This window comes from Scheffersomyces coipomensis, assembly GCF_036884675.1.
Source record: "Scheffersomyces coipomensis strain NRRL Y-17651 chromosome Unknown DFJ63scaffold_2, whole genome shotgun sequence".
NCBI classification, from domain to species: domain Eukaryota; kingdom Fungi; phylum Ascomycota; class Pichiomycetes; order Serinales; family Debaryomycetaceae; genus Scheffersomyces; species Scheffersomyces coipomensis.
The window spans coordinates 1,066,259-1,085,909 of record NW_027042893.1 but is presented as its reverse complement, the minus strand read 5'-3'; the positions used below and the strand labels follow the sequence as shown (position 1 = coordinate 1,085,909).

The following is a 19,651-nucleotide window of genomic DNA, read 5'->3' as shown; positions in this document are numbered from 1 at the left end:
TTACACGACCCCACCCACCTACCTTTAAATTTATTGCAATTACATGGATTAAGATATATAGTAATATAATTAAATAAATAAATAAATAAATAGTTTCTTCTATTTCCATCTTTTAGATTCATCCCCTTCAGACCATGATCTCTCTTCATAACCTAACACTCTTTTAACGCTAGCAACAACTTCAGGATTACCCATATTTTTACCTAAATTATCACTGATTTTAATACTATCATTACCCCCAGCTGCTTTTAACTTTATAACGATATTAAGAGGTTGGGATTTGATTTGTGGATCCTTGGCAGATTTGAAATCATTAGTGAAGAATGTACCTATACCAAAAGTAGCTTTTAAACCTAAGGTATCTGCTTTATGTTTATATTTTATACACTTTTCAATGTTTAACGAATCACTAAAACAAATAACTTTAGAGAATTTCTCATAACCTAAACTATTATAATGATTAGCAATCTTCTCCGCATATAGTTCAGGATCTCCACTATCTTGCCTCACACCACTATAATGATCACTATAAGGTTTTATGAATGCCTTTAAATAAGAATCAGTTCCGAAAGTATCAGTTAAAGCTAATCCAGCATATCGAGGTCCGAAAGTTTCAAGCCAATAATCCATGGATAATTTATTAGCATTCACATAATCTTGAGTTATAGATGCAACACCCATAAACCATTCATGAGCAACAGTACCAATGGGGGCTAAATCATACTTCATTGCTAATAAGACATTTGAAGTACCAGCTAAGTACTTGGCTTGATGAGGGTTGGATAATGCATAATCTTTTAAAGCCTTAACCACAGTATCTTGAGTTTTAAATGATCTTCTTCGTCTTGTACCAAATTCACTAAAACTACATTCATTATCAAATAATTGTTTACATTTATGTTGAGCCAATTCAATTTGACCATTGTAGTTCCAATCTGAATCCACGAATTTGAAATAAGCTTCTGATATTAATGCAAGGACAGGGATTTCATATAAAATTGTATCATTCCAATTACCTTCAATTTCTAATTGGAATTTATCAAAATCTTTAGTATCATTAGAGTATTTCACTTGAGCGGATGGATTTAATTTGAACGTCTTTAAATAGGTGATATACGATTCAGGCATTTGAGGTAATGCTTTCTTAATATATTCAATTTCATGGTCGGTGAAAGATAAATTAGCTAATAAACTTATTTGACGTTTTAACCAATTTATAGCTTCTTCAGTAAGAACCATCAATGGAGTACGATTAGTATACTTGTAGACCACTTTAACATCGGGGAAATGTTGATTCACAGCCGCATGCATAAACAATTTATACAAATCAGTATCCAATAGCGATGTTATAACTTGATCTTCTGATGTCATTATAGCAACAATGTTATTGAATGATAGGAGGAAAAGATATCAATGGCAAATTAAAACTATCTAAATATACGATTGAACCTGATTTATATATCCAATTTCAATTAGTGATTATTAATTAAACTTCGTATCAAACCCTTTATTAAACCATAAACCATGACTCTTCAAATAACATAACTCTCGTATATTTGGTCTAGTCTAGATACTGTAACCGCATTATCTTCCTGCGTGTAAATTGGAGACTGCTAATTACTATGACAATCACAGTAAATTTGAGTCCTTCAAAAGGTCGTGTCAATCAGGTCAAAACAGTTTCAAAAAAAGTCGTGTGAAATCCGAAAAACTAAAAAAATTTTTTTTTTTCAATTTTGCAAAGAGGTATAACGATACTTCAAAAAAATTTTCAGTATAAAGATTTTACTTCATTTTTACTTTCTTGTTAAATCAACTAAATCGATTCAAAATGGTCTTTAAAAAACACGCTAAGAACTCATCTTACCACTCCCGTTTCCAAACTCCTTTCCGTAGAAGACAAGAAGGTAAAACCGACTACTACCAAAGAAAGAGATTAGTCACTCAACACAAGGCTAAATACAACACTCCAAAATATAGATTAGTTGTTAGATTCACCAACAAGGATATCATTGCTCAAATTATCTCCTCTACCATCACCGGTGATATTGTCTTAACTGCTGCTTATGCTCATGAATTACCTCAATATGGTATTGAACATGGTTTAACTAACTGGGCTGCCGGTTACGCTGTTGGTTTATTAGTTGCCAGAAGAGCTTTACAAAAATTAGGTTTAGATGAAACTTATCAAGGTGTTGAAGAAGTTGAAGGTGAATTCGAATTAACCGAAGCTGTTGAAGATGGTCCAAGACCATTCAAAGTCTTTTTAGATATTGGTTTACAAAGAACTACCACTGGTGCCAGAATCTTTGGTGTCTTAAAAGGTGCTTCTGATGGTGGTTTATACGTTCCACATTCTCCAAACAGATTCCCAGGTTGGGATATCGAATCTGAAGAATTAGATGCTGAATTATTAAGAAAATATATCTTTGGTGGTCATGTTGCTGAATATATTGAAGAATTAATGGATGATGATGAAGAAAAATACAGAAGTTTATTCAAAGGTTATATTGCTGATGAAATTGAAGCTGAAGATATTGAAGAAATCTATACTGAAGCTCATGCTAAAATTAGAGAAGATCCAACCTTCAAACCAACTGAAAAGAAATTCACCAAGGAACAATATGCTGCTGAATCTAAGAAATTTAGACAAGTTAAATTAACCAGAGAAGAAAGACAAGCTAAGATCTCTAAGAGAATTATTGAATTCCAAGCTGCTTCTGATTAATTTATTTAGTCTTGTAACTTGTAATTATCTTAATTCTTTTGTTTAATAGTAGTTTCTAGTATATCTTTTTTATTTAACTAGGATTCACCAAATCTAATAAATCTTTTTGGATATATCTAAATCATTATCATTTAATTGTAGTTTTATTGTAGTTTAACCATGATATCTTGAACTGATATCTACATCTACTCTAAATTAACAGTAGTAGTTACATTCTAACAAAGATGACCTCCAAACATCCATACAGCACTACTTAACCAATGATATTGTCTAATCTAAATTTAACCACCTTAAACCTTATAATGAATCAATACATGCTTAATTAATTATACTTGAAAATATATTTACAATTGTTAATTAATATCTATATAAGAATGTAATCCAACTTATTTTAATAGTTACCTCCAATGTGTTAACTATTGGTGAAAATTTAGAGTTATCTTTTTTAAAGATCAGTAGTAACCACCGCAGCCCTGGTCCAGGGGGCTTTTCTAATGGCTCTAAGTTTAATCATATCAAATGATTTGGCGTCTGGTTTAACTTGGGGATGAAATAACTTATCATATAACCATGTATTGATATCAGATCTTTTAATCACCTTCTGTTTTTCAAAATCCTCATGAATCTGTTGTTGAACCGCATTTAAAACCCTTTGTCTTCTTGATTTCTTGTTCTGAAGTACTTGAGCTGGAGATAAGCTAATGGATCTTTTCTTTTCAATGACACGAATTGATTCTTGTTGGGTTAAAGATGTAGTTTTAAATTGTTCTTGTTGAATTGATTGAGTGTCAAAGTTGATATCGCCAATGGGTTGAATTGGATCCAGAGAGTTATAATGAAGAGCTTCAATTTCAGGGTCAACAATATCTTGAGCTTTAACAAATTTAGTAGGACTAAACAAACGTCTTATTTTATCCTTTAATGATTTTTTAGTTTCATTTGGAATCGTTATTTCTTCTTCAGCTTCAATAATTTCAACATTATCATCTTCCCGTTCAAATCTCTCATCAAACAACTGAAGTTGTCGATATTTCTGATAATCACCATTATAAAACTGTAATAAGATTTGATCAAAATGACCCCAAGGATATTGACTTTTAGAAGGTTTATAATTTTCTTCACTTTGTTCTGATCTTTTATTTAATGTTTCAGTATGTAATTGTTGTAATAAAGTAGGTGATTGTCTTGAGAATGAGGATGATGGGGTTTCATGACATGATTCATCTTCATCATCTGAATCAGAATGTAATGGTTTCATAGAAAACATGGTTGATTATTGAAATCAGTCAAGATAAAAAAGAGTTCATATATATATTCAGCGGTTAAATAATTATATTTAATTAGTTGTTATCTTTTTTGCAGCTGGTAGCGCCAAAATTCTTCTTAAAATATCCTAATTTCGTTATATATTATTAATATGAAAGCATTAAAGCCAACATAAATGTGCTATATATATATATATAAATATGTATTTGTTTTATATGTTTATTTGTTTCCCTATTAGTCCTGTTTATTCAGCCTTACCCTTTGGGCATCATTTAATAATTTATCATAAACCTCATTAACAACGGCATTAACCTGTTGACCTCCATTTACACCATCTTCTTCATCCCCATCATCGACTTCAAATGAATCGATGGATACATTATCATCATCATGAATTCCTTCCTTTTGAACTTCAACAAGTTTCTTTTCAATGGGAAGTTTTGTATCTCTATTTTTGTGATCTTGAATAATTTGATTCACAGTAGTTTTATCAATGGGTAATTTATAAATATTATCAATACTAACATAATTATTATTAATTTTATTGATTAATTCATTAACACTTTCAATACCTTTGGCTTTTATAATAGCATCTCTTAACTCTGGACCTGATGGTAAAACATTAAGAGTTGGAATTTCCGTTTTAGGTTGTTGTTTATTAACATTATTACCAACTTCTTCATCATCATCATGTTGTTGCATAAAGAAACCAAATCTATGGAATTCTCCTTCTTCTTGTTCTTGTTCCTTAGCATGAGTTGAAGTTTGACTAATTGATCTCATTAAAATTGGTCTACCAGTGAAATTATCAATTGGAACACTCTTACCATCGGAAGATGAATCAATCACAACTTGATGAGGTTGGAAAGTTTGTTCCAATCCTAAGAATTGATCAAATGCATCAGAATGACGTGGAGTTAAAATAGGTCCTGCTGTAATTAATTCTGTAGAACTTTGATGTAATGTATCATGAGGAGATAATTTAATGGCAGTGGGTGGTAAAATAGATGGTGATTTTCTACTATTAGGATTAATCAAAGTTGATTCCTTTTCTTTGGTAGTAGAAGCTTTTTCTTCAGTTTGAGGTTTCTTATCAGCTGCTTCAACCGGTAAATTGAATCCAATTTGTTCTGCTGATGGAGATGGAGTTAAACCTTCATGATAATTATTACTATATTTTGATCTTTCTTCAAACATATGAACCAATTTTTCTAATGATGAATCCAATAAACAAAATCTTAATAAACTTTCTTTACCTTCAAATGATAAAGTACCTTGATTTCTCTTTTCAAATAAAGTATCAATAATTTTATGAATATCTTTTCTTGCCGCTCTCGTTCTTTCTATAAATGCATTAGTAACAATTCTTTGAATCTTAGCATCTTCCTTTTTATTATCATCACTTTCCTTTAATAATTTTTCGGCAGTTTGCATTAATAAAGTTCCATCAAAGATTAAATCTTCTTCTTGATCATCTTGATTATTCTTATTATCTTTATTAAATTCTGGTTTCAAAACTCTATCCATATTTCTCATTAAATAAAATGCAATTCGTTGGGATAAATCATCATCAATCAAATCATAATCTAAATCAAGATTGAAAATTGTGGATGATGCTTTCACAGCCGCATATAATGTAGCAGCAGCCGAATGATTTAAAGCTCGATTACCTAATAATGAAAGATGGAAAATAGATTTCATTTTAGGAATGATTTCCGCAATAGCACCAATAGCATGTGGAGTTAAATCATTTAAATCAAAATGAACTCTTCGAAGATCTTCAAATTGAGGGAAAATCTTATTTAATTTTGATATGATACCAGGAAATAAATCAGGTAATGAACTTAAATCTAAGAATCGTAAGCTTTTAACATTAACCAATGATTTAATTAATTCAGCAGTTTCATCGATATTAGTTAAATGAGTTGAATGTAATGAAAAAAATAATAATTTTGAATAAGTTGAATTAGCAAGTTTATTAAACGCATGAATAAATGGTTGTAATTGACCTTGACTTAAATCATTAAATGCAATATCAACTCCGACACATTTTGAATCCTTTTCAGTGATCCAATTCGCCACGATTTGAGATTTAAATAAATTCAATTCCATCGATGCTATACCTAATCTATGAGTGGAGATCTTAACTGCATTTTCAATTAAATGTTTGAAAGTATCATCGGATAATTTACACCCATTAATAACTAATTCTTCAATACCATTTCTTAAAATCAATGATTGAATGAATAAATCCCAATTCATATTGGCTCGAATTAAATTCGATTTGGTATCACTTTTAATTCGTTGTTGAGATATATCTAATTTCTTAATGGTGGAATTTCGGGATAAAAATTTACATAAATATTTCCATCCAATTTCATCAATCGCCACATTTCGTAATGATAATTTCTCTAATGATTTATTATAAACTAAGGATGATAAAAAGTGTTTTAACATTTCGGTCGTCATAGTTACATTATCGAAAATAACTGTATTGATAGGAGTTATAGCAATGAAATCACTGAATGATAATACATCAATTAATGTAGGTTTTGGATTAAGTAATTTTAAAACTTGTAATGGTTTAGATTTCCCCTTTAATTGTTTTAAAGTAGCTGGGATAGGCAAGATTTCTCTTAAATGACAACATCTAGTATATATAGTTTCCAACGATAAATCATCAACAGAAACTTGTTGTTCTTCATCTTCAAAATGATTTTCATGAACATGTAAAGGTTTATCAATTTCGAATTTTTCAAAACTAGCATCAACAACTTCATTAGATTCTTCTTCGTCATCGTCGTCACCTTCTCCATCTACTTCTTCATTATCATTTTGTTCTTTGATTTGAGATTGACTTAAATTAAATTTATTTCCCCCTCCTCCTCCTTTATAAGTTAAAACTTCAGTTGCTAATCTCTTAGCGGTTAAATGAGCTTCCTGAGCATGTTTTTCAGCTTCATGTAAAGCTCTTCTTTGTGCTTCAATAGCTAGACTGATTTCCTTTTCAGTATATTGAGAAGTAGCATTAGCCGAAGTCGTAGTGATATTTCCAGCAGCAGCAGCAGCAGCAGCAGCATTATTACCATCATTCAATGATATCCCCTGGGATAATCTTGGAGGTGGAGCCATGATATCTTGGGGAATAATGACATTTCCCTTTTTAGGACGTCTGGAAGGGATTTGTTGTTGAGGATCATAAATCAATTTATCCAAGGCAAATGTAACTCTTCTTAATTTAATTCCATTTAATTCCTTCAAAGGGATTTCTTCCCGATTAGGATTTTTATTTAAAATAACTCTTGATGGAGTTGTAGTTGAGGTGATTGATTTTTTATCTAATGCAGGTAGAGCTACGGATGATCTTCTTCTTCCAAAGAATTTACCTGCTGTAGAAGTAGAAGTAGAACTATCACTTCCGGCACTAATTCCAACTGTAGTGGGGAGTTGACCACCAATGATATTCCCATTCCCATTCACGGTGGATATAGCAGATGTATCACCGGGTGAAGAAGAAAGAATCGAACTGAAGGATGATTTCCGTTGTTTTGGAGTAGGGATAATCCCTGTCCCCGCAGGAGGTTTATTAATAATAGTTTCATTATTTATAGGGGGTATAATTGATGAAGTTAAAGGGGATGAAGATAATTTTGATGCTGATGGAGTTGGAACTTGAGATGATACCACCGGTGATATATTAGCACTACTGGTTGCACTTGAATTTGCACTTGAATCAACTAAAGATGGATTCCCACTTATAGCAGGAGAAGCAGGAGATGATGATGATGAAGATTTAAATTTAGATGAGAATGAACTGAAAAGGGATCGTTTTTGAGATGAATTATTTCTCGATACAGTGGCAGAAGGAGGGGATGATGAAATTATGGGTATATCATTAGCATTATTAACAGCCAAATCAGAATTAGTTAATGAATTACTAAGAATATTTAAACTTCCTCTTCGTTTTGGTTCTTCTTGTTGTTGTTGTTGTTGTTGAATTTTTTGAATTTGAGGTTGAGCCACTGAAGCTGAACTTGATCTTGATCTTCCAAGTTTAAATTTTGAAGTGGTTGGTGGTGTTCCACCACTAGTTGAAGTAGTGGGTATTGATTTATTTACAGATGGAGGAGGTATTTGAATAGATGGAGTGATAGGAGGATGAGAATGAGATGTATTCATTGCCGTAGTTAAATTATTAGTGGTGGATGTATTGGGAGAGGGTATAGTGGAAGATTTTAACATTTGAGATGAAACACGATTCAGTTTGGGAGATGATGGATTAGATGATTTATTCGGTACAGTGGTTGAATCATTATTAGTGGCAACATTATTTGAATTATTAGTACTATTAGTTGTATTTATAGTTGAATTAGTATCAATACTGGGATTATTATTCATCTTTTTAGTTAATTTCTTTGATTTACCTCTAAATAACCAATCGACATCACCATTTGAAACTCCAGTGATATAATCTAAACTTGAACTTAGATTAGATCCATTATCAGGATTTGAATTATTGCTACCATTTGAACCTGGGATTGGTTTGGCTAGGGTAGGTGATGAAGTGGTGATTTGATCTGACATAATATAAAGGGATAGAAATCGACAACAAATGAATTGATTAAGAAATTAGAGTGATTGTTGTGATTGTTGTTGTGGATGTCGTCGTCGTCACCTTGATGAATGCATTAATTTCCGTATGACAAAGATCTACTTGAGATTGTAGATGGTAATTGATAGGATGAATTGATGTAGATTAAATGGATATATGAATGCAAATATGATTGATGATCCAGATATGATTGAAAGGTGGATAAAAGTGGCAAAGGAATAGATGTGATTGAATGAATCACTGGTTGATGGGTTGGTTGTAAATTGTTTAAAATTAGAGTTTTGGTTAGAGCCTTTTTTTTTTTTTTTTTTATTTTTTTTTTTCTTCTTCAGATTTATTTTGAGAATTTTACGGTAAAATGAAATTTCTAGTTATAGTTATAATTCGTTAGTTAATAGTGTAGGTAATTAATAGATATGAATTAGAAGGTTATTTAGAGGTTAAATGATTGGGTTAATTAATTAATTAATTAAAGTAGTTATATTTACAAGTTAATTACTGGCAGAGTTAAATGGTTCCATTATTTTCACGTGATCGTATGAATGTATGTATGTATAGTTAATGATTGGTATAATCCGTTTTGGATTTTGAAAATCAAGAGTCTACCAATGATACTAATTACGATGATATTTTTCTAATTATTAGTTAATTACTAAAAATCAAATCAATTGATAGATAACTAATTCATAATAATTAGTATATCTATCTATCTATTTAGAGATTAACATTTTTTTTTAAATGTCGTTATCTAATGGTACTGTATATAAGTCAAGTGAATCACCCATAATAGTTAACGAGTAGTTCTTCTTTCTCCTTAAAGAAGAAGGAGGAGGAGGGGAGTGTGGAGATCATTCATTCCTTTAATTTAATTTAATTTAATTTAATTTAATTGGGATAATTTACACGACCCTCTTTAGAAAGAAAGAGAGGGGAGTCTGCTTATGTAATTAATTACGTAATTAATTACGTGAATAAACGGTGATTAAATGGAGATAAATATCCGTTAACCGGTTCCGAAAAGGGCGAACAAAAATCTGATAAAATTGTTAACTATGGGATAATCTAGAATTAAACAGCCAATGACAAACAAATGAGCGTGTCGTGTACTTTTGCCCAATTTGTCTGTCTCTCTTCTCCTCACTCACAGTTAATTACTACTGTAAATACAATAGAGCCTTAATCTTAATCATCTAAAAAATTTTAATATATAACAAAATTATATTGACGTCAAAAACGAAATTACCCACCACCACCACCACCCACCATTAATTTGTAATTGTAATTATATCATATACCTTTTTCTTTCTTTCTTTCTATTTATTCATTATCTTTAAAGGATTCAATATCATTAGTTTATTATATCCCATCCATAGAATCAATCAATTAATCATTAGCTTATAAATAATATTATATCACTACCATGTTTTCCAGATCATTATTAAGAACTGCCACCAGATTACCAACCACCACCACCACCAGAATCATCAATTCATCTATAATCAGACCAACCATCATCAATCAATCATCTTTACTCATCTCCAATAAAAGATCTTATCATGCTAAAGTTATAGATCATTATGAAAATCCTAGAAATGTCGGAACTTTAAATAAAAATGATGTTGATGTTGGAACTGGATTAGTTGGAGCTCCAGCTTGTGGGGATGTTATGAGATTACAAATTAAAGTTAATCCTGAATCAGGTATAATAGAAGATGTTAAATTTAAAACCTTTGGTTGTGGATCTGCTATTGCTTCTTCTTCTTATGTAACTGAATTAGTTAAAGGTAAAACTTTAGATGAAGCTTTAAAAATTAAAAATACCATTATTGCAAAAGAATTAAGTTTACCTCCTGTTAAATTACATTGTTCAATGTTAGCTGAAGATGCTATTAAATCGGCCGTTAAAGATTATAAATCAAAAAGATTAGTTAAACAACCAACTTTAGGTCCTGAATCCATGGTTGAAGAAGTTGCCACCACTAATTAAACTTAATTGCTTCATCATATCTGTCTTCTTCTTCTTATTTATTTATTCTGACTAATGATTACAAGTTTAATCATTACGTTTTTCATTCTTTTGGGGTGTTCAGTTTTAGTTTTAGTTTAGTTTATATACATATACATACATTTATTATTCAATCATTTAATAAATTTACTCATCATTTAGATTAAACTCATTTGTATATTCATTTAATCATCTACTCTCTCATTATATATATCCCCAGGTTAAATACTTTAAAAAATTCTTACCAAAGAAATCATTCGGATTAATTTTATCATGACTATTATTATACTTAAAATTATAAATAACAATCAACCCAATTAAACTTCCTCCATTAACAAAACTAAATCCAATCTTTTTCCAAGTTGGTGAAAATTTCTTAAAGTATTTGCATAATCCATTTATAAAATGATATATCCCAATATAGGTTAATAATGATAATCCCAATATATTCACATATGGTTGAACATATTCAATATTCTCCACATTAAGATAATACATTATATAATTGAGATTAATTAAACTTGAATCATTATCAATCATAAGTGGGATTAAACGGAATTTATACATATGATATAATAAATGGGGGATTAAAAGGTATCCTGAAAAATTTAATGGTGATATACCTAATGTTTTAGAAACCCATGATTTCTTATATCCTAATCCTAAAAAATTGGTAATCCCTCCTAATCCAATATCATCTCTCGTATCATCGATGATATGGAACTCATCATTATTACTGATCACCTTATTCTTCTTGATGATTTTGGGTCTTGATCTCATTCTTAAAAGTCGAATCGTTATACCTGATAAAACATGAACTATACTGGATCCAAAGATAACGATATTTTCAAATTGTGGAATCCCATGATATATGTTTCTCCCCATTTCAAATATCTCTTGTTTAATATCATGATCAATCGGTAAGATAGGAACAATTATAACTGATGTTAAATGTATTCCAACAAACGTTCCAAATGTATATGCACTATATTTTTGAACTTTACCTAAGATTGATATGACATGGTTTCTTCGTTTTCGATAATTGCGTTCGGAATTGATATGATCTAATTCTTCTTCATCAGATGGATTATCAATCGGTATTGGAATCACCTGTTCTAACTGTGATGTATCGTGGTTCATACTTGATTGCTGAATAATGATAGTTTTGATAGTTATAATTGGTTGTAAAAAAAAATGAAGAAGTTATAATCTTTTTTTTTTTTTTTTTTTTCTGTGCTGTCAAAATAAAAATAAACATAAAAATAATCACCAACTTTAAAGTTGATTGCTTGATTTGCCATTATACATTATCAGGGGAAGTACGTACCCATACTTAATCAAGGTAATCTATCGATATGTCATCATCATCATTCACCCAAACTAGATCACAGGCATTGAATCTAGAAAAACAAACGGAAACTTTATTATCGAAATATTCCGAATTCCAAAATGAACAATCAAATATAATAGATAAATCAAATGATGAATCAAGTTTAGAATCTCAAATATCATCGATATTAGAGAAGAGAGAAACTTTATTATCGAAATTGAATCGAATTAGTGATTCGATGGATAATTTATCCACGTCAAAATTACAACAATTAACTCGTCATAAAGAAATCTTAAATGATCATAAATCATCCTATTTAAAAATCAAATCAAACATAAATGATGAAAGAAATAGAAATAATCTTTTATTCTCTATAAGATCAGATATAAATGCCCATCATCAAAGTGAAAATGAATCATCATCTGCTGCTCAAAATCAAGAAATAAATGCCAATGATTATATTCTCGATGAAAGATCAAGAGTTGATAATGCCAATTCTTTCGCCGATAGATTATTACAACAAGCTTTCCAAACTAGAGATGAATTATATCAACAACGTCAATATTTGGAAAATGCTCAACTGAGAATGCTTTCAATCTTACTGAGTATACCAGGGATAAATGTATTAATATCTCAAATTAATACGAGAAGAAAGAGAGATACTTTGATTTTAGCAGGTGTGATATCAGTCTGTATATTGTTGTTGTTCTTCGTGTGATATAGATATCTATTTGATATCCCTATTTATTACATTTGCATTAATATTGAAGTTATGATAATAGTTTACACTGCCTCAAACCTACCTCCTCCCCACAAATACTTACTTGAGAAATTTTGTATGGAACAAGTGATACTCACTAACTAATTATATAGTATCATTCTTCAATATATATACCCACACATAATACACACAAACTAATGATATAAGCCTCTTAACCTCATAATGTTTTAGATTCCCCTATATGGTAATATCAAATATATTCCACCCATAGTTAAGATATTTTTTAATAAAATAATTTGTATCAGATTTGGCTGTGTGCAGGAAAAGTGACATAAGCTTGTTACGAAGGGAAAGGGGGCATCATCACCACTTCATTTAAAGTGATAATTATAAAACATTTTGAGTTCGATATTGACTGTGATTCTTGAAGTGTCTCAAGTAAGTTCTCACGGGTGAGTTTTTGTTAATATGGATCATAGTTATAATAATAATAATGGTGGTGGTGGTGCAGTTATAAGTGCTAGTGGTGGTGGAAGTCAATTTGCAACTAATTCTGCAGGTTCAAATGTGATATCGAATAGAATAGCGGTGATTAAATTAAAAAGAATTGAAGAGTTGAATAATCGATTAAAAGAAACTTTAAGACGAGAAAGAATACCGGCTTCTAATTCATGTTTATTATTGATTAATCATATGCAAGAAACTCCTGATTATCTTATACCTTATATGTATAAATTACCTATAGAACAGAATAAATTTTTAAAATATCAAAATTTAAAAAAAGTTTAATGGTAATGGTGGAAGTGGACGCGGTAAATCAGGAGGTGGAGATGCTGGGTGTTGTACTATAATGTAAGAATTAATGTTTAATAATATTGCACAAATACACAGACAAGGCGTAAAGTCAATAAAATTATATAGATTTATTTATATATACACACATAGTTATGTTATAATGTAAGAAATGCCTTCACATTAGCATTTATTTGATTTAAAATTGTTGTTTTAATAATAATTATTGTCCTTCCGATCAACCTCCTAATTGACCATCAGCTTCAACTTCATCAAGTTTAATCTTTTTTAAATGATCAATTGATTCTCCTCCTAAAGTAATATCAGCTTCTAATTCATCAGCTCCACATCCACAATCATAATCTTCAAGTATAGTAGTACAATCATAAATGTCCTTACCTAATTTTTCATTAACTTTATTATGAATATCACAACCCCATAAAGCAGCTGTTTTTCTTGATTTAGTTTGAGGAGGATACTTCTTTAATAATTTTTGAAAATGACGAGCACAATCTCCACATGGATAAACTTGACCGAATAATTGAATATATTGACTTAAAGTAGTTCTTTCTTGTTTGGTTGGATCATCAGGATATCTTGCTAAAATAGTATGAAATAATTTCCATGCTGCATTACCTAATTGAGCTTTTAAAGTTTCATTAGCCATCTTTGGCATGAATGGAGTTTCAGTGATTTCATTAGATAATGAAATTTGCTCTTTCTTTTCAGTTTTAACAATAGTTACATCATCAATATCTGATGCTTTGTTATTACTAATCTTTCCTAATTTAGATTTGGTTCCAGTTGAACTTTCATCATCTTCTTCATATTTATCAGGTTTTTCTTCATCTTTCTTGGAATCTCCATAATCATTAGTTAAATCAGCTATGGATTCTTCTTCTTGATTGACAATCTTTTCTTCTTGAATTGATATTGGTGGAGGTTTTGGAGTTTCATTTTCTGCTTCCCCTTTATATTCACCAAAATTATTAAATTTAGGCATACTGTTCTTTAACATATTCATAGGAGAACTCAGTCCTAAACTCTTTTCAATACTTCCATCACTAGATGTCATGAAATATACCGTACATATTATAAAAAATAACGCAATGGTAGCTACCAAAGGTTTACGAATAACCTTTATCATCATATTGGATCTGTTGGTTGTTAACTTATTTTGAATTGTTTAAAGTTTGACTAAAGTTTCTAAATCTAAATTTTGAATCTCACAATGACCCTTTAAAACCCTTTGAACACACCTGTTGTCCTCTTTATATAATATGAATTTGAATTTGAATTTGAATGTATAATTTCAAAGATTCCTTGATAACACATATTTAATTTTTCTGGTGCCATCCATCATTCGATTACCCTTTTTTCTTCCTCCTTATAACATTTCCCAAATAGGAAAGTGTTTGGGAACTGAATTAAAAGCTACGATTATTACAAGATTAAAGGGCTTTTGTATATATTTTAAAGATAAGATGTAGAATGATGAAAAATACTAAAGAAATGTCAATGGTAGTAACAATCTATTAAAAAAGAAGAAATAAAAAACTAACAAAAGGGATGGTAAACCACCAACTTTATAAATAAAACTATCCACTCAAAGTGACTTCTTTGGAGCTGCAACAGCATCCAAAACTCCAGGTAATGGTTCATTTCCAACACTTATAAGTAATTGAATACCTCCTATTAATACTGCCAATAATGCAACACTTGACCAAAGGAAAAGATTGGCTTGAGCACTTATATCTTGTTTACCACAATTATAACCGGTCCAAACCGTGGTCTTTTGAGCTTCTTTATTGAAAGTTGAAGAACATGAACATAACCAATTGTTTGAAGATTTACTGTTTTGAGTACATTTACCATGACCTGAACAATTGTTGGTATTGACTTCACATGCTTCTTCAGAAGCGTAAAACACTTGACCTGAACCTGATTCTCTCTTCTTTTGAATAGAGAATAATTTATTTAATTCATAATTTCTCTTATATAAATTTTGATTAAATTTAGTTGAATCTTTATAATTTGATGAAACTGATGGAACAAAAATTGAAACATTAAATTTAGTTGATAAAATCTTTAAATAATCTTTCAAGATTTTACCACTAAATTTAAAAGTTTGAGAATCTTGACCAATCTTTTTAGAAATTGAAATTAATGAATTTAATTCCACAAATAAAATATCTTTATCATCAACTTTAACTTCATTTAAATGAATCAATTGGGATAATTCATTAATGAACATCTTATCATTGATTAAATTCAATTGATTGTTTCTCTTTGAATTTAAAATGATTTGATTGCCATTGTCGTTGTTACCTCCTCTTGAAAATGATTTCCAAATTTGAATTAATTGATCATTAAAGAATTTAAAATGATTAATTAAAGATGCTTTATCTTCAGGATTAGCACTAACTAATTTGATTTCATTAGTTAATTCAATCACTTTACTATCTTGATCATGATGTTTATCATGATGTTTATGTTGTTTATGTTGATGATGAGTGAATTTTTTAAGTAATTTTGGTAATTTATTAAATATTAAATGATAAGAATCTTTAAATGATCCACTTATTTCAAAAGTTGGTATTAAATCAGTTATGAATTCTTCATTAAGTTCAGAACCTCTAACTAAAACCATTAAATTAGGTTTAGTTTGAGATTGGTCTGATGAATGTTGATTATCAATAAATTTAATTAATTCTTCATTTTTATGTAAATCACCTAATTTGAAATGATCAGAAATATCAAATTTATCAACCAAGTATAATAAAGATTCATGTTGATTGAACACAGGAGCTGATGATGACGATGATGATGATGAACTAGATCCTAATTCATATACAGTTAAACCAACCTTTTTAGATGTACTAGCAGTCGCAGAAGTAACAGATAAAACTGTCAATAAAGACACCAGTAAAGAAGACAAGAATTTCATGATACTCTATCAGACTTCGAAACCTTCTATATAGTCACTGAATTGATTGAATATATCTATGAAACTGAATTGAATTGAATTGAATTGAAAACTATCCAATTTAAACCTCATTATATTATCTTGTAATTTTAAATTAATTTTACAGATGGAACTTTGGACGAGGGTGTGAGTGGTCAAGGGGTCGTGCGAAAATGGCCAAAAGAGGTATGGATGTTTTCAGTTTAACTTGCAATCAGTTGCAAACACCTACAATTACCTACAATACCTTTATTTCTTCATAATAAGTTATATATATAACGGAATATTAAATAAGAGTATACTATATCAGAAACATATCTAAGATGGTGGTGGTGCATCTAACGTTATAGTTGGACTCATGGCACCTCCTCTACTTATTTTATCAGCTGTAGCTTCATTTTTATTTTCATTATCATCATCATCATTATTATCGTTATTCAAGTTACTTGTTTTAATTGGAGTTGGTCTAAACAAGGTCTTAGTCAAAGAACGATGTCTTTCTAATGGGGCTCTTGAAGGAGTTGGACTTTCTGAATCACTTAACTCCTTGAATTGTTCTTCATTATTATATTGACTTACATCAATACCTAATTTGGAAAGATCCTGTACAACTTTGAAATCATAAGGTTTTGGTTCTTCATAATCATTCATTTGATCTTGGGGACTATTATGAAATGATCTAAACTTACGTAATTCTTCAATACTATTTAAATTCTTATCATGAGTTGGATTAATTAATGAATCGAATGATTTTGATTTTGATAATAAATTCTCTTGTAATGATACTTTTATATAAGGGAATTTGTCTGCAAGAGTTGAAGAAAGGTGACTATAGACTTTTAAAGCTGATACTTCATCTTTTAAAAGGATGATGGTTCGATTTAAAAATGGTAAATTTGACCAATATTCAATATGATTTATACAATAATCATTTTCTTCATGATCTTCATCTTCTAAATTCAAAATTGATAATTTAATTTGATCAACAAGGGGTAAAGTTCTACTATTCTTTTCATAATAAGTGGTTGATTTTTCATCAACAATAAAATCATTTCTTTGTAAATTATTGATAATTACTGATGTCTTGGGATAAATGGTTAAAGATGATTGTGAACTAACCGATGGTGACCTTGGTTTGCTTGGTTCTTCGAAAAGATTTGGAACTGTTGATCTGCCACTCATATTAATATGTATATATGATAAGATGTATGATTTGGAGTAAAGGAAGGAAAGGGATGCTAGTTGGGATTTAAGGAATAGATGGAACGTAGATGAATAAGTTAATCAGTACAATCCGAATGAGACCACTGAAGCTTTTCAAACAACTTAAGAAACTCAATTGATTGAACAATAATGAATTCGAAACCTATCAGATAACTATATATACCAAATTAAACTCTAACTATCAACTTTTATCATAAAATGTTTCTTTTTTTAACTATCTTGCTCTAAAATTAGCTCATTAAAAGATTTGTGGGTATTTGATCATGTGCATGCAAAAATTAGCGTGTGTGTGCGTGGTGATGGAAGATGGACGAGAACAGAGTTAGTGAGCGTCAGTAGGGGTGGTGAAACATATATTATTTTTATATTACCAAATCTATGATACTATAAGTTAATTGAAGATCTTGTGGTCATAAATAGAGAATTATGAAACAATTTCAAATCCTTTGAAGTCATGGTAACTCATCTTTGTATAGCCACGCCTACTTTTGGAACTAAGCATTAAATGCTTAGCGGTATGATTCTAATGACCCTTTACAAGAAAAAAGTTCTAGCGTCACCTTTATTTTACTGAAGATCCTTTTCCTGTTTAGTGAGAACATCGTAATTTTTACTGAGAGTTGAAACCAAAAAAACAAAAAAGAAACGAACTTATTGACTGGCTGTACCTTTGCCGTGCCTTTCGTTTCGTTTAGTTTAGCTTAGCTTCGATTCCCCTACATGTGTAACGATTTGGAGTTTAACCAAGCTTTATCTATTCCTGTGAGTGATCTATAAAATAAATGCAGCAATTGGATTCAAGAAAAGTTTCAATTATTTAATAACATATAAGCAAGAAAAAGTTAGCTGCCCTGATTATCATGCTTTATGTAAATGTGATTTGTCTTGTTTCAGCCAGACTCTTCTCACTGTAAATCGAAATATAATTCATAATGTAATGAACAATTTGGATTGAATTGACTATTACACTTTATACAAGTTTGAATATAACAAATATCTTCATTTTCCAGAATTGACGACTTCACTTTCGCTTCAGAATACTCTTTAAATGTTAATTCACTATAACAATTCCCACATAGTACAACTTTTTCCCCCATGGCTAAATCTGTCACATTAAATTTTTCAACATTGTGGTCAATGAGCTCTAAATGACATTGAAAACAGGGATAATATACCCGACAACATTTATACTTCAACGCTATTATATCCAACTTTGAATAATAATGTTGGCATCTAGTATGCTTATCTATTAGTTTACCCTTCAAGGATATATTGTTATTAATCAATTGTTGAGTTGAAATAACATTGGGTGGCGGTGTTGAGTTATGTTCCATTGGACTTTTATATTATTATTTTTCAATGTTTTTTTGATTCTATTGTTTCGTTAATTTTTCAAATTGCTTGTTTTCTCTCGAGAGTTTTATCAAAACTATCAATTATTCGTTTATTACTACTATTCTAACTTTAATTTACCTTGACAGCGATTGATTACGAACTTGGTTGAAAAAAAATATTATGTATGTAAAATCTAGATTAAGTTTCATGAGTTTCAAGCGAGCGATTCAATTTTTCAAATTAGGCAACAAAAAAAAGTCGTGTACTGGAGTTACGATAAGGCATCAAATATCTATGAATACCCCAGATGAGGAGAAGAAGAAGGGGAAGGAGAAGGAAGGACAAGAAAAGGAGAATATACGATAGAGAAAAGGGGCCATTTAGTAACGGGAGAATATGTAATGGATATAGGTTAACCCTCCTCAGGTAACGCGTCTTTTTGATTATATGGAAATAGAAAACTTATCAAAAAACAATAGATCATTCGACATAGAAGCTTAAAGTGAATTCACAACAATATGTTTAATTCAAGACAGAATGTGTAACAGAAGGCAAAGCCTCTTATAATTAATGCTAGTGAATGAAGTAAGGAAATAATCACCTATACAGTAATATTTGATAGATGTTGTTTTGAGTTATTTATTAACAATCACAAAATTCCATGAATTTTAAA

The 19,651-nt window shown here is 30.1% G+C and overlaps 12 protein-coding genes across 12 annotated transcripts; 4 read left to right on the top strand and 8 right to left on the bottom strand. All coding sequences in view use genetic code 12, as the record gives it.

Annotated features, from left to right (window-relative positions):
• Nucleotides 1-13: 13 nt before the first annotated feature.
• On the bottom strand, nucleotides 14-1,776 carry NPT1 (nicotinate phosphoribosyltransferase). Its single transcript, XM_064906848.1, has one exon. It carries the CDS (start codon nucleotides 1,369-1,371, stop codon nucleotides 100-102), a length of 1,272 nt encoding a protein of 423 aa, XP_064763637.1. The 5' UTR covers nucleotides 1,372-1,776; the 3' UTR covers nucleotides 14-99.
• RPL5 (60S ribosomal protein uL18) lies at nucleotides 1,602-2,951 on the top strand. The gene has a single exon (XM_064909086.1). The coding sequence runs from the start codon at nucleotides 1,832-1,834 to the stop codon at nucleotides 2,726-2,728; it is 897 nt and encodes a 298-aa protein (XP_064763636.1). The 5' UTR covers nucleotides 1,602-1,831; the 3' UTR covers nucleotides 2,729-2,951.
• A 222-nt stretch (nucleotides 2,952-3,173) lies between these two features.
• Nucleotides 3,174-3,995, bottom strand: DFJ63DRAFT_333900 (uncharacterized protein; the record flags this gene model as incomplete). Its single annotated transcript, XM_064907934.1, has 1 exon — nucleotides 3,174-3,995. The coding sequence occupies one exon, from the start codon at nucleotides 3,993-3,995 to the stop codon at nucleotides 3,174-3,176; it is 822 nt and encodes a 273-aa protein (XP_064763635.1).
• Nucleotides 3,996-4,121: 126 nt separating this feature from the next.
• LPI9 (protein phosphatase regulator) lies at nucleotides 4,122-8,921 on the bottom strand. The gene has a single exon (XM_064906847.1). It carries the CDS (start codon nucleotides 8,576-8,578, stop codon nucleotides 4,229-4,231), a length of 4,350 nt encoding a protein of 1,449 aa, XP_064763634.1. The 5' UTR covers nucleotides 8,579-8,921; the 3' UTR covers nucleotides 4,122-4,228.
• A 1,105-nt stretch (nucleotides 8,922-10,026) lies between these two features.
• On the top strand, nucleotides 10,027-10,593 carry ISU1 (iron-binding protein; the record flags this gene model as incomplete). The annotated part of the gene is made up of 1 exon (XM_064904842.1): nucleotides 10,027-10,593. One exon carries the CDS (start codon nucleotides 10,027-10,029, stop codon nucleotides 10,591-10,593), a length of 567 nt encoding a protein of 188 aa, XP_064763633.1.
• A 199-nt stretch (nucleotides 10,594-10,792) lies between these two features.
• DFJ63DRAFT_68360 (uncharacterized protein) lies at nucleotides 10,793-11,849 on the bottom strand. Its single transcript, XM_064909069.1, has one exon. The coding sequence runs from the start codon at nucleotides 11,749-11,751 to the stop codon at nucleotides 10,816-10,818; it is 936 nt and encodes a 311-aa protein (XP_064763632.1). The 5' UTR covers nucleotides 11,752-11,849; the 3' UTR covers nucleotides 10,793-10,815.
• Nucleotides 11,850-11,966: 117 nt separating this feature from the next.
• Nucleotides 11,967-12,659, top strand: DFJ63DRAFT_311624 (uncharacterized protein; the record flags this gene model as incomplete). The annotated part of the gene is made up of 1 exon (XM_064905803.1): nucleotides 11,967-12,659. The coding sequence occupies one exon, from the start codon at nucleotides 11,967-11,969 to the stop codon at nucleotides 12,657-12,659; it is 693 nt and encodes a 230-aa protein (XP_064763631.1).
• A 236-nt stretch (nucleotides 12,660-12,895) lies between these two features.
• On the top strand, nucleotides 12,896-13,618 carry STE18 (Ste18p). Its single transcript, XM_064909070.1, has one exon. The coding sequence runs from the start codon at nucleotides 13,131-13,133 to the stop codon at nucleotides 13,449-13,451; it is 321 nt and encodes a 106-aa protein (XP_064763630.1). The 5' UTR covers nucleotides 12,896-13,130; the 3' UTR covers nucleotides 13,452-13,618.
• Nucleotides 13,572-14,832, bottom strand: DFJ63DRAFT_68357 (flavin-linked sulfhydryl oxidase). The gene has a single exon (XM_064909068.1). It carries the CDS (start codon nucleotides 14,602-14,604, stop codon nucleotides 13,693-13,695), a length of 912 nt encoding a protein of 303 aa, XP_064763629.1. The 5' UTR covers nucleotides 14,605-14,832; the 3' UTR covers nucleotides 13,572-13,692.
• Nucleotides 14,833-15,060: 228 nt separating this feature from the next.
• DFJ63DRAFT_333894 (uncharacterized protein) lies at nucleotides 15,061-16,401 on the bottom strand (the record flags this gene model as incomplete). Its single annotated transcript, XM_064907933.1, has 1 exon — nucleotides 15,061-16,401. One exon carries the CDS (start codon nucleotides 16,399-16,401, stop codon nucleotides 15,061-15,063), a length of 1,341 nt encoding a protein of 446 aa, XP_064763628.1.
• A 168-nt stretch (nucleotides 16,402-16,569) lies between these two features.
• Nucleotides 16,570-18,074, bottom strand: DFJ63DRAFT_68355 (uncharacterized protein). The gene has a single exon (XM_064909067.1). The coding sequence runs from the start codon at nucleotides 17,599-17,601 to the stop codon at nucleotides 16,738-16,740; it is 864 nt and encodes a 287-aa protein (XP_064763627.1). The 5' UTR covers nucleotides 17,602-18,074; the 3' UTR covers nucleotides 16,570-16,737.
• A 474-nt stretch (nucleotides 18,075-18,548) lies between these two features.
• On the bottom strand, nucleotides 18,549-18,977 carry DFJ63DRAFT_283969 (uncharacterized protein; the record flags this gene model as incomplete). Its single annotated transcript, XM_064904754.1, has 1 exon — nucleotides 18,549-18,977. The coding sequence occupies one exon, from the start codon at nucleotides 18,975-18,977 to the stop codon at nucleotides 18,549-18,551; it is 429 nt and encodes a 142-aa protein (XP_064763626.1).
• Nucleotides 18,978-19,651: the final 674 nt, after the last annotated feature.